At 42.9% G+C, this 13530-nt stretch overlaps 1 protein-coding gene across 1 annotated transcript in view; it reads left to right on the top strand.

The window, feature by feature from the left end:
• The first annotated feature begins 2597 nt into the window (after positions 1–2597).
• Positions 2598–13530, top strand: part of ERN2 (endoplasmic reticulum to nucleus signaling 2) — a 211140-nt gene continuing 200207 nt past the window's right edge. The window contains exon 1 of the mRNA XM_085629488.1: positions 2598–3248. Within this exon, the coding sequence (XP_085485614.1) occupies positions 3177–3248 (72 nt within the window). The 5' untranslated portion in view covers positions 2598–3176. The remainder of the gene's footprint in view (positions 3249–13530) is intronic.

Below are 13530 nucleotides of genomic sequence, written 5' to 3'. Positions count from 1 at the left end.
CTTCAAAGCCTGCAGGGTAGATCCGCTGCCCTAATTTCCTGCACATAGCACCATCCTAGGCGTTGCATGGTTTTTCGGGATGCCGTGACGCTTACCAAGTAAGTCCATAAACATACCCGATGTCCCTGACCTTCTGACCTGCAAGCAGTCCTGCCTTCTTTCTGAAACCACCAAAAGACAGAAAGGCAGTATCCTTTCCCCCACCAGGCCCAAGCCTTAAGAATCTATGAAATGTGCTGCTTCCTGGGGTGATTTACGAGATAACAGTTTGTTGGTTTATGCGGCTGGTGGACTTGATACGGGGTTAATTAGCAAAGGCCATGTGTAGTGTTAATAATAGGGGGGATCCCTTTTAATTACAATGATTTTCTCTTAAAAAATGTACTTGATCTGAAATATATAGCGATTTTAGGTTCCTGTGAAAAACGATTACTCCTGCCTCAAAATAGCAGCCTCGATCACTGCACAGGAAGAAATTGTGTTGCGCTTCCCACACCCCAGGCGCACTTTCAGATACTTCCGACACGCCAGGAAATGCTCAAGGGGTGCGCATGCAAGGAGAGGGTTCCAGCATCACTGGCCGCTGTATTTGGAAAGATCCGGAAGCAGATCAACAGAGGTAGAAGTTGAGGTACGGTGCAGAGGCTGACAAGCGTTCAGGTGAGAGCAGGAAATAGCTCAGCAACCTTGCTTTAATCCCCTCATTTAGTAATTGCAATTTGCCCCTTCTCAGCCGCTGCTTGATACATTCTGGCACGTGGCATGATTTGTGTAATTAAACATTGTCCCCTCTCTAAATTCTAGCCGTCACCACACTTTATAAATCACAGCTTTCATATTCTACTGGCGCACACAGTCCAGTTCATATTAACCTCCGCCCTCGTATGCAGGGCTTTAAGTGGAACGAAAAAACACTGGGGATTGGGGGTCTCTAAAAGAACTGGGTCAAACCTGCTTACGGGACGTGGCCTGCACAATGAGGGGAATGACCTAACTCGAACTCTGCACTGTACAAAACAAGCATTTGCAAGGCAATAGGGCTCACATTTTCGAGAGTTTAAGCTATTTGCATTGTAAAGGATAATGCCTTTATTTATGTTTTAAAAACCAACACATAAATAAAAGGCATTGTCTTTTACAATGCTAATAGCTCAAACTCTCGCAAATGCGAGACCTATTGCATTGTAAATGCTTGTTAACTGAAGTGGTTATATGTCGTTCCTTCATGCAGCTCTCGTCTTTCGCCACTGGAGAGCGCACCGTCGCCTAGTTCCCACAAACCGGATGTCCGGGGTCAATCCAGCCGTCGTGTCAATCAAGCCGTCGTGGAACCGCAGCAGCAAACACCTAGCAAGCGTAGCCTGGGCTGCCGGACCCCGCGTGGCTGGTCTGTCATTTCCGGAGAAGAGAGGCAGTCTCTTCAGGGGCGTTCCATTACTGCACAGGTGGGCGTCTCTGTGGGGGCGTGCCTTTTTTTATTAACCAATCGCAGGATTTTGTAGGAAGTGCTGCCGCAAACATTCGCCTAGTCCCGCCCCTTAACCTGTCAGTTCGTTACAGAGCCAGAGTTTCCCATTACCTGTTCTCCTCTTCTGCACGGAGTTAACTTGAGTCGGCAGCGAAGATGTGCCGTCGGATTTCAGGATGATTTAACTAGAGGGCCACATTCTGTAACCTCCATCCCGATTCGGAAAGATGTTGCCATGCGACAGGAAGCCACTACTGGAACTACACCCCTCACCTGATGCTGGTACATGCTGGTGTCTCTGGAATCCATCACTATCACTGAGGCATCAACATTTATGTTTTTGGAAGGCACACGTTTTCCTGGACTTCATGCTTAACACTGTACGTCATCCCTCTCTCTAGAGCCCACCCTTTGTAACTGGACTCGCCACTTTCGCAGATTCAGACCCTTGGAACGGACCTCTGGCCCTGGATAGGCACCTGACTCACTGGAATCCATCCTTTCGCTGGAACCCAACACATGCCAATTTTAAAGCAACTAACAGGAACTTGATAGGCACCTGTCTCACTGGAATCCATCCTTTCTCTGGAACCCAACACATGCCAATTTTAAAGCAACTAACAGGAACTTGATAGGCACCTGTCTCACTGGAATCCATCCTTTCTCTGGAACCCAACACATGCCAATTTTAAAGCAACTAACAGGAACTTGATAGGCACCTGTCTCACTGGAATCCATCCTTTCTCTGGAACCCAACACATGCCAATTTTAAAGCAACTAACAGGAACTTGATAGGCACCTGTCTCACTGGAATCCATCCTTTCTCTGGAACCCAACACATGCCAATTTTAAAGCAACTAACAGGAACTTGATAGGCACCTGTCTCACTGGAATCCATCCTTTCTCTGGAACCCAACACATGCCAATTTTAAAGCAACTAACAGGAACTTGATAGGCACCTGTCTCACTGGAATCCATCCTTTCTCTGGAACCCAACACATGCCAATTTTAAAGCAACTAACAGGAACTTGATAGGCACCTGTCTCACTGGAATCCATCCTTTCTCTGGAACCCAACACATGCCAATTTTAAAGCAACTAACAGGAACTTGATAGGCACCTGTCTCACTGGAATCCATCCTTTCTCTGGAACCCAACACATGCCAATTTTAAAGCAACTAACGGGAACTTGACTGTCTTCAGCTACCATTAGTAGCCGTTTTATCCCACCAGTGGAATTACTGGACTTTGCTGACCAATAACTCACTGCCACCACTGGTGTTGCCCTCTACCACCTCACGGACCGAGCATTGCTGTCTCAGCAACGGCCTCTACAAACAACTGAATTGGCCTCTGCTTCCATTGGAACTACCCCTTTGCTAAAACATACCCAAGGTGTTTGATCACTTTAGCCTGTTTCTCTTACTGCTGCAATTCTTCTTCTAACTTAGACTATTTGGCCATCGTTATAAACGCAAACTATCCGTGCTGGTCCCAGGGGTCCCCTATGTCATTGCCAACCCTGGAGCTAACCTACCACATATACAGCCTGTGCTGATGATAGAGTAACTTTGCCAGCTGATGACCTGCAGTTCACTTACCAGTACCCCACTGACAGCCATCGCTGATCCCGGGTGATATATTGCCCACTGCTTACCGTGGAGCTTCTGTGTCTCAGTGTTGGGCCTGGCCTGTGTGCATAAGACATCATGGCTGGGGCTGTCATGCATCAAATGCTCCCTGTGCTGGCTTGCCTTTGCCTGAGTGCCTTCAGACTTCAGGTAAGGCAGCTCCATAGTCGTTTATTCTTTTGAAAAGGTGGCTTTGTATTCTACAGATTTTGTGAGATGTTGTTGCTTTTTCCAAATAGCGTTCCTTTTCCTGGTGGTAAACATAATTTCTGTGTTTTTCACTCTTCATTAATAGTATTTTTTGCATCCATTTTGGGACGCTGGAAACCTATGTTGGACTTTTTTTATGCCAACAAGGTGTTTTTTAGGTCAGCTTTCACCAAATCTTATTTGATTAGCAGAAATAAAGTTTCAGAAGTACTTCTGAGAGAGGGGTTTATTCTCCACCCATATGTTGCTTTTCTTGAGTAGATTGGGTAGAAGTTGTGTGCTTCCATTGAAAATGAGCGCATGTTTTCCACTTTTTGCATTGTGGGAAAGCTTATCCTCAATACAGCAGGACTGAGCTGGTTAAGGTAACAAGCCAATGACCCTTGCCATAGGTCTGAGCATAGGCATATAGGCATATCAGGGTGGATAGTTATTAAAACCTGCAGTGCAGAAGAAGTTTGTTACATGGAATGTCACAGATTACCTAGGTGAGCAGGGGTGTTGGAGTCGGTGACCAACTTAAAGAAACAGCAGGGATAGATGATTTATGGTATGATAATTAAATTAGACCCTCATAGGAGGGATTTAATATTGTTTTGACAATCGTTAGTTTGAACATGTTTATACTCTTATTATGGTATACATGATGGTATCCTTGTGGGAATGTTTATGCTCCCTACACTTGGCCTCAGTTGGTTATGGTGATGAGGTTATGATAAAAGCTATAGGCCTTATTGGCTCAGAGGGAAAACTTATTTCAGATGCCATGGGTCTGATCTTTTTATTATAAAAAGTTACAAAAAAGGAAGTAAGCCTGATTTACCTACTATGGAACAAGTATGTTAAGGCCAATAACCATTTAAGAGTGGGTTGTTAGTGCACCATGTTAAAGATTACAGACATCTTTGTTGTTGCTTGAAATCCAACAGATTACTTTTGCTGGCATGGATTTCAGCGCTGATTACCCCCTTTCACAAACCCGAGGGGTTGCAGATATGCACTCTAATAATTCATGCCGAAATCCTTAAGAAGAATAGGTTGTTACCTGCCAGGATCTTGTAATATAAATATATATGTGTGTGTGTGTGTATATATATGTGTGTGTATATATATATATATATATATATCTGTTAAAGTGATCGAAACGCGTTGTGGCAGGCATTATGCCTGAGCTATATTGGAGTTTCTACACTTGAAAATAAATTACTGCACTTGTAACCAGGAATTGGAGCTGCCGTATCTTCTTTCCTGTGGTGTGTCCGTACCTGGATAGTCCCGTTGGAAGCAGTGACAGGCCAGGATCATATATATATATATATATATATATATATATATATTACCTACTGGCGGTCGCCAGTAGGTAGTTATAGTTAGGACCCTCTTACCATAGGAAATCCGCAACATTCTATTTGGAATAACTTTGGCGCCGGTCGACGAATCCTCGCGAAATTTTCAAAACTAATGGGGCGCTACGCTCCGCTCCTACCCTGAAAGTCTCGGGGGGATTCGTCAAGCGGGGGCTGAGAAAAAAGGGGGGTCCCAAAACGCGTTTTTCCCATGCATTTTTCCATAGGACCTTTAGACACAGCTACAGCCCGAACGGCTGAACAGAGTTACTTGAAATTTGGCAGAGAGGTAGTCTACAGGTCAAGGCAGTGCCTTTTGTAGGTCTGGTGTAAATCTGTTCAGTAGATCCTGAGAAAATAGCATTTAAATCAATATATATATCTGTGGCAGCTTACGGTGCGCTTACCGTGCGCTTACGGTAAGCTTACCGTACGCGTACGGTGCCGTGCGCGAGCGCGATTCTGATTGGCTGTTAGATCTTAGTAAACATTCGAATCGGTCGAAACCAGGAAGCGGCGGCCGCCATTTTCTCTCTCGCACTCTGAGGGGGGGAGGAAAAACAAAGGCAAAAAACATGTAAAGGGGCTGTTTATACAGCTCCTAACCACCTAGCCTTGGTTAAGGTGTCCCAAAAGAACCCCCAATGCAAAAAATTCAATTTTATTTTTTTTCGAAAAAACGCCGATTACGGTAAAAATTATTTAAAAAAAAAAAAATGATCCACACTTTCCCCACCCCGTGTGCAAAAGGTGCCCGAAGGGCACCTTTTGTGCATAGCATATAATGTAAAGGAACATTTAAAATATTACCTTTCACAAAGAAGCGCATAATATGTCCTCCATGTGCGGACGGTGCGCGGAGCGCATCATGCGTACATGGCCCATCCAGCGTAACGTGGGCACGCGGTGCGCGTAGCACTAACTGCGTAAAGTGGGCGCGCGGTGCGCGAAGCGCACCGCGTGCTCACTGTGCGCGCACGGAACGAACTGCGTTAAGTGGGCGCGCACGCCACGAACGGCGTAAAGTAACTTAGCATTTAAAAAACCGTACAAATTCACTGAAAAAACCATAGGTTTCACACACGTTATAGTTAGGAATTAGCATTTAAAAAACCTTGCAAATTCAGTGAAAAAACCATAGGTTTCACACATGCTATAGTTAGCTGGAGATTTTACTCATAAAAAACCAATGAAATTCCCCCGTTATAGTTAGTGCAGGCAACTATAACTCACGCGACCGCAATCCTCTGCTGATGACATATGTGTCTTTATGAAAAAAAAATATTTGTAATATATGTATAGCTAAAATTTAATGGAAGAAGACATGGGCAAATAAGTGTCTAAATACAGTATTAGCATCAGCAGAGGATTGCGGTCGCGTGAGTTATAGTTGCCTGCACTAACTATAACGGGGGAATTTCATTGGTTTTTTATGAGTAAAATCTCCAGCTAACTATAGCATGTGTGAAACCTATGGTTTTTTCACTGAATTTGCAAGGTTTTTTAAATGCTAATTCCTAACTATAACGTGTGTGAAACCTATGGTTTTTTCAGTGAATATATATATATATATTCACTGAAAAAACCATAGGTTTCACACATGTTATAGTTAGCGGAAATTTTACTGATAAAAAACCAATGAAATTCCCCCGTTATAGTTAGTGCAGGCAACTATAACTCACGCGACCGCAATCCTCTGCTGATGCTAATACTGTATTTAGACACTTATTTGCCCATGTCTTCTTCCATAAATTTTTAGCTATACATATATTACAAATATTTTTTTTTCATAAAGACACATATGTCATCAGCAGAAGATTGCGGTTGCGTGAGTTATAGTTGCCTGCACTAACTATAACGGGGGAATTTCATTGGTTTTTTATCAGTAAAATTTCCGCTAACTATAACATGTGTGAAACCTATGGTTTTTTCAGTGAATTTGCAAGGTTTTTTAAATGCTAATTCCTAACTATAACGTGTGTGAAACCTATGGTTTTTTCAGTGAATTTGTACGTTTTTTTAAATGCTAAGTTACTTTACGCCATTCGTGGCGTGCGCGCCCACTTTACGCAGTTAGTGCCGTGCACGCACGGTGGGCACGCGGTGCGCTACGCGCACCGCGTGCCCACGTTACGCTAGATGGGCCATGTACGCACGATGCGCTTCGCGCACCGTGCGCACATGGAGGACATATGATGCACTTCGTTTTGAAAGGTAATATTTTAATTTTTCGCACCTGTTATAAGCCATGCACAAAAGGTGCCCTTCGGGCACCATTTGCACAAGGGGTGGGGAGAGTGTGGATAATTTTTTATTTTTATTATTTTTTTACCGTACGCGTACGGTAAGCATAATCGGCGAAATTAGCGAAAAAATAAAAATTCCGTTTTTGGCCTTGGGGGATCTTTGGGGACTCCCTCAACATGGCTAGGTGTTTTGGAGCTGTCCAAACAGCCCCTTTACATGTTTTTGTGCTTTGTATTTTAATCCACACTCTCAGTGCGAGAGAGAAAATGGCGGCCGCCGCTTCCTGGTTTCGGCCGATTCGAATGTTTACTAAGATCTAAGAGCCAATCAGAATCGCGCTCGCGCACGCCACCGTACGCGTACGGTAAGCGTACCGTAAGCGCACCGTAAGCTGGCTCAGATATATATATTGATTTAAAGGCTATTTTCTCAGAATCTACTGAACAGATTTACACCAAACCTACAAAAGGCACTTCCTTGACCTGAGGACTACCTCTCTGCCAAATTTCTAGTAATTCTGTTCAGCCGTTCGGGCTGTAGCTGTGTCTAAAGGTCCTATGGAAAAATGCATGGGAAAAATGCGTTTTGGGACCCCCCTTTTATCTCAGCCCCCGCTTGACGAATCCCCCCCGAGACTTTCAGGGTAGGAGCGGAGCGTAGCGCCCCACCTATTTTGAAAAATTCGCGAGGATTCGTCGACCGGCGCCAAAGTTATTCAAAATAGAATGTTGCGGATTTCCTATGGAAACGTGGTCCTAACTATAACTGCCTACTGGCGACCGCCAGTAGGTAATATATATATATATATATATATATATATATATATATATATATATATATATATATATATATATATATAACATGCAACCACTCACAGGAGCATAATTTACTGTCTATTTATTGCCACAAAGTTCGCACTAGGCATACACGTTTCGGCATAGTCGCCTTTCTCAATGTCAGCGAGACTGAGCGCTAAGCAGCAATTTAAATAACAAAACAATTCATTGGTTTACAACATTAGTAAACATTAAAAACGGACCAAAACTGAGTCACACCAACAGTAATAAATGGCGACCATCTTATAGTGATAAACAGTTCATATCGTCTCAAGCTCACAGGGTCAGTCTATGGTGTGTGACTTCATGGTGAATGATTCGGAGGGGTTCTACATACATTGTTTTGAGATATTGATGTATTCAGCTCTCCTCTTGTTCTTCTCCGATCTGACCACTTTTTGTCTGTATCATGAGTTACCCAGGTCCTTTGGGTTTATTTTGGGTCACCCCATTGTTTTGTAATAGATATTAATGGGTGAAGGTGATTAGCACAGGCACTCTGCCACCCACATTCTCCCACCTTTCTTTGGTCTGTGAGAGCCAGGAAAAGAGAAGGAAGCAGGTGAGACTGCCAACAGCCATTAGGCCCCCACACTGAGGTCTCTGGAAACCCAGGTGAGGTGGCGGAACAAAGGGGAAGCATGTGCTACCCCTGGTGCCGCACAGCAGTGGATAACCACTTTAGTTACACACTGTTTTTAAGTCACTGCAGTGAATAACCGCATTTCAGTCAGGTTGTTCACGATGGAAGCTTTCTTATAGAAGTCATTCATAACAATATGATAACCCTCCAACCAATAGGTGTATTCAATCAATGGGACATAGACATCTGCTGGAGTTCATTCCCAGATGTTTTCCCAAATACATAATTTTGGCACTGCAAGGCTAATCAACCTGCTGGGTCTCAATAAATTAGACAACCACTTATTTGTTTTTGGAAGAATGAAAACAATTGGTTTATTACTATTGGTTTATTACCTTTTGGTTCTATTACTGTTGTTCCTTGCCATGGCAAGTCTTGAGCCCTATTTCAAAGTCTGTTTTCTATTTTTGCAAATTCCACTTGCATTCATTTGCAATTCCAAGGAAATATGAACATACACTCTTGTATTCCATATCTTAGAGCGCTACATCACAGCTGAAATAATCAGTTTAACTAGTTTCACTTTTTGGGAAATGCCGGGCACACGTCTAGTTGGCCTTTTACTTCCTGTGCTCCACATCCACCTTAAGCGTTCACTTCCTTATACCTTTATTACTGTATTATTTCCTGACATGTTTATGACATAAGTTCGGGAGTAAGTAACTTCCAGGTCTGAGTGTTTACTTCTGTTTATGAGTTTACTGTCATCACTTCACTGGGTCCTGCACCTCGATCAGCTCCTTGCTAAAGCACTCTTGCATTGTCCCTGAGGCCCAGATGTTGTGACTCAAGCTAGCCTGGCTGATGAGGGGTAATACCCTGAAACCGGTCCCAGGATGCTTGTTTCCAGTTCAGGGAGGACTTGGCCTGGCAGTTCAGGCTGGACTGTTCCCATAAGGAGAAGGGTCAAGACTGATTTGCATATGGCTGGGCCTGAACTGAGGTGGCATGGTGAGTAAAAGAACGATGGGCTTGGATGCTACACCAAGCGATCACCAGTGGTTAGACAAATTGCAAGCATTCCTCCCGTCACCTTTTGTGTGTTTTGTGACTCAATTATCCCACTGTTTGAATTGTAGTACTTTCTGCTTAGTCCAACTATAGTAGGCTTTTATCAATCTTTGCTTAATTATCTCAATAGCTGAGTGAACTCATGCCTATGGCATTAAAACGTGTGGTCCACAAGATAGTAAAAAGCAGTGTGCAGCCAGCAAAAAAAGCAAATTATAGGCAGAGGTCTGATGGGGTTTCCAGTTGTCTTGATGCTTGTAGGTGTATATTTATTTAACAGACCACCTGGATAAACAATCACTTTCATTAGCCTTCATTACCTACCTTTGACAGTCACACAGTATTCCAGATGCTGTGGTACAGCGCCAGGTTACAGTAGATGGATTGAGGCATCATTGTTATTACTCATTACCTAGCGCACTGCCTGCCAGGATGCTGCAATAAGCTCCTATTAAGAGATAAATTCATATCCCAAAGAGTTAGACAACTACCGACATGATTCTTGAGAGATGCATCGCTAAGCAACTTGTGCAACTCACCTCGAAGGATCATATTATTAGTGTTTTGCATTTGAGTTTACTTGTGGTCATAGCACCAAAGCCAACCTCATCAGGATGGTTGATGACACTTACTGCATGTTTGACAAAGGCCATTCTTGGCTATTAGACATATGGGATCCATCTTCACACTATAGTATGGTTGATCATAACATCATTCTTAATATTCTGAAAAAGGGAAACGTTTTTAGAGATACAGTGCCCTAGTCACATAAAAAGCAAATGTACAAGTGATGATTTTCGCTTCCACCTAGATGCACATTTCAATTTTTTGAATTCTCAAGCGTTCCCTGAAGTACAGTGCGAAAGCTGTCCCAGGTGCAGGTTTCCAGGCTTACTTCTTGGAGTGTCGTGACCTTTTTGTGAAAGCTTCATTCCCCATAAGTTTTCCATAGAATGGAAAACGATGAAACAATTAATTACTTTTGCAATGAGAATACATTGAATGCGCAATTTCAGTCTGCACCAGCTTGTAATTTAAAACAATATGGAACATTGCATTGAATTTTTAAGCAATAAATGAAAATGTTGAACTAAGTGAAAATAAGTTGTGGACATTCTGTGACAGAATGTCTGCCCCAAACTCAAGTCCATCTGTGGGACTACCTGTTGTTCAAATGTTGTCCTGCCAGAAAATTGTAGTAAAAATATACCTTATAAAGGTAAGTATAGGTTGGTAAGTATTGATTACTTAAATCCGCATGTATGTACCTTGACAATGTATACCTTAAGGGTACATACAAGTGGTGTTAAGTATAATAAATCTGTACTTCCCTGTAGATGCTTACCTTCATGATATTATGGTTGTTGATATTTTGGACATGAAATTCCGTAAGGACTATATTTTGTCACTCAATGTTGGCAGAGATGTTTTTGGGTTTTTCCAGCTGCAAGATCAACCGTATTTTATTTATTTTCCAGGCAATATCTTGTAATACTTTGAATGTTTATCTCCCCTTTAATCACTGTAATGTTATTGCACACACTTCCAAAGTGGCCTTACAGGTTCCTTTTTACCCCTTGTTCCCCTTGCCCCTGTGGCATTCTTTTCATTATTTTGAGGAAACATGAATTTTGTGATCAGTTATGTCCCCTATCGTAGACCCCAACGGCTCCATGTGCATGCTATAAGTACATGTATGTTCCCTCCAGTTCCAGTTTTGAAGACGCAAATACATGTGCGTCCACCGTCAACATGTCCTCTATCAGATCCACCATGAATGGGTCAGATCTGCCATTCCTAGGTATGAAAGGCCACCGACTTTATGAGGTTCACTTTCCACATTTCACAGATTCAGGCGAGTAGGCCCTGAATTCTGTCATCAAGCCTTTCCCTGCCTTCTGCCCCTGAAAGTTCCAGTCCGAGCCTGCATCTGTATCCATGAACTTTGTCCTACTCTCTGCGCGGCTAACGGTGCCTGATCCAGCCTGTTGCCTGCCAAAAACTGTATTTCACCTTCAAGATTATCTGCTCCGCTCCTCATCCGATGCATTCCTGTCTAGTAGTTTAGGTAAACATTCCTCCAGCTACCGTGCAAGGGGCCAGGCCTCACTATCCTCATGCAAGTAATTCATAGCCCCTGTTACCATGGAAGATTCCTGCCCCCTCGCATCTCATGTAGACACTTAGACGCTCGTACACGCACTAACAGTCAGTATAGAATAGATTCCGTCCGAGAGACCTTTCCTTTTGGATAATACAGTTCTTTAAACATAAGATATTAGATATGATTTGGGATTAGGTTGACATGACCCCTCAGACTTCTGTCTCCACATGTAGAGCTAAATGTCAAGTCCCCTTCACTCTCTAGTTGCACGTCAATCACACGTCATGCGGCTGTGCACGCATCTCTGCCAAATATTTCTGCTGACATTACAGGATTCTCTTATGGATCCACCCACTTGTGACATCATGTATAATGACGTTTTCTAAGTTACGCCTATATGTCCGCCTTTTTGGTTACGTATGCATATTTTATCTCTCTTATCAACTGTTACGCCTCCTGCATCTGTTACACTATAATGCATTTCTTATAAAAGTGATTACCTGTCAATAATGTATTGCCTTCCTTCCTGAACCCTCATGGTGATGGAATGTGAAGCCTGCAGTTCGAATTGTATTTCCTTTGTAGAGGAATAAAGCCTTTTAGAACCTCTAATACCACGGATTCTGCCTCTTATATTTACTGAGTTATTCTTACTAGACTTTACCGCATAAAAAATAGTACCGGTAATGAAATATTTACCACAATTTGTGAGAAAGGCATAGGAGAAAGGGCATCTTTCCAGATCTTCATTGCCTGAAGAACAAACTGCCCAAAATGTACCCCCCTAAAAGATATTAATGTTTTTTCCCAAAAGGTTGATGGATGGCCTTTTGTACTTTGACTAAACTAAAACAAGCATTTTCAAAGCCAGTAGGTCTGGGTGTAATGTGCGAATGCATGGTGAAACAGTGTTAGTACATTAAACCCACACTAATCTAAGAAATGAAAACTTGACTATGTTGAAGGCTCCTTTGCCCTCTTAACTGCCCCGTTCTTATTTCAGTGTGAAATGAAGGTCTGTTGGCAATGGAGCCGTCATTATAGTCCTCCTTTCGTTTTTATGACACTGGAAGAATGGAAGGACAATAAAGGCTTCATTGCTAACCGGCCTTCATCTCAAACAGAAAGAACAACAGGACTGTAATGAAGGCAATAGAGCCTTCATTATAGACCAGATTTCTTTTCAGAGGCTGTTGAGAAGTCTGTGAGAGGGGTGAACGGAAGGAACAACAGAAAGGAGAAAGCAGAAGGAAGGAGTGAGACGAGTGGGGCGGACTAACAAGGAACTTTTTTTTAATGTAAGATAATTATCCTTGATGTGCAGTCGACTAGAGGCAGAAGGATATACCCAAACAGCATTAGTGTCAGAAAGAAATATTCAACAGAACTGAGACGAAATGTGATTGATGAAGTCTGAAGCTAATGGCTGTAAAAAGCAAATGTTTGAAGCAGCCATATCCAAAGTCCACTGTAAGTAAATTATAAACAGTGTATCTGTTTTACATCAATTTTGCAGGAACAAAAGCTTTACACTGTCATGACCAAAGAGTTACTGACAGAAAGGGTTTGCATTTGTGTTAGGAGAAAGGCTTTTTGCCATGACTGTGGAGAACGTTCTCCGTTGGATAGTAGATGGCCTCCTTCGAAGCCCAGTCATATTTGGATCTCCCGTTCTCATCTTTCCCAGCTGGCATTAATACCAGGCGCTCCTGCTTGTGTGGCGTCCATTTGTCCTGTGGCAGTGTACTTGCGCCTGCCTTTTGTGGTGTATAGCTTTAACCAGGAATGCTTTCTGAGACCACTACTGACGCCAGCACTGGCTGTGAACTGCAACTGGTAGGGCCTAGACCTCCCTTCTTCTGGATATGGGCCCTTTCACAGTGTCAGTATGCCCGTTTTGTTGAAGACTTTCTTTATTTCTTGTGTTTGCATTTTCCTAGTGTTTTGTATTACTTTATCTGCCCTAGTTTGTATCCTTTGACATTTGTATGGCATGCATGTGTCCTGATGCTCCTCCGAACAAGGCAGTCTGGGG

Source organism: Triturus cristatus, chromosome 10, assembly GCF_964204655.1.
Source record: "Triturus cristatus chromosome 10, aTriCri1.1, whole genome shotgun sequence".
NCBI classification, from domain to species: Eukaryota; Metazoa; Chordata; class Amphibia; order Caudata; family Salamandridae; genus Triturus; species Triturus cristatus.
Note: the sequence above shows the minus strand (reverse complement) of the source record. Positions and strands in the feature narration are given on the sequence as shown.